The sequence below is a fragment of the Acanthisitta chloris genome, unplaced genomic scaffold (assembly GCF_000695815.1).
Source record: "Acanthisitta chloris isolate BGI_N310 unplaced genomic scaffold, ASM69581v1 scaffold32269, whole genome shotgun sequence".
Taxonomy (NCBI): domain Eukaryota; kingdom Metazoa; phylum Chordata; class Aves; order Passeriformes; family Acanthisittidae; genus Acanthisitta; species Acanthisitta chloris.
Window position 1 is genome coordinate 1 of NW_008690276.1, and position 332 is coordinate 332.

The 332-nt window shown below is 56.3% G+C and overlaps 1 protein-coding gene across 1 annotated transcript in view; it reads right to left on the minus strand.

Annotated features, from left to right (window-relative positions):
• Positions 1–236: 236 nt before the first annotated feature.
• Positions 237–332, minus strand: part of PABPC1L (poly(A) binding protein, cytoplasmic 1-like) — a gene marked incomplete at its 3' end in the record, with an annotated part of 7149 nt that continues 7053 nt past the window's right edge. Inside the window, exon 9 of the mRNA XM_009081763.1 lies at positions 237–327. Coding sequence (XP_009080011.1) covers positions 237–327 — 91 coding nt within the window. The remainder of the gene's footprint in view (positions 328–332) is intronic.

Below are 332 nucleotides of genomic sequence, written 5' to 3' on the forward strand. Positions count from 1 at the left end.
TATATATAATCATGTTTCTTAGAAGCAAAAGCATAGAAGGAGACATGGGGGGAGTGACTGCAGCTAGGGAAAGCTCAGGAGCACCTCACCTCTAATGTCTCATCCCCCAGTGCCCATCACCATGACCCCTGCATACTTTTCCAAGGCTACATGCTTTGTGCTGCTTTTGGAGACCCTCGGTCCTTGACTGAGCCCAGTTCATGCCGAGAGCCCCAGGGAGAGACAGGCTGACTCACGGGGTGGCCGGGAGGCCTGAGCACTCCAGCGAGTGGCAGGACGGACTGGGACGACAGGGCTGGGGCTATAGAAGGCAGCTCTGGTTTGTGGCTGGG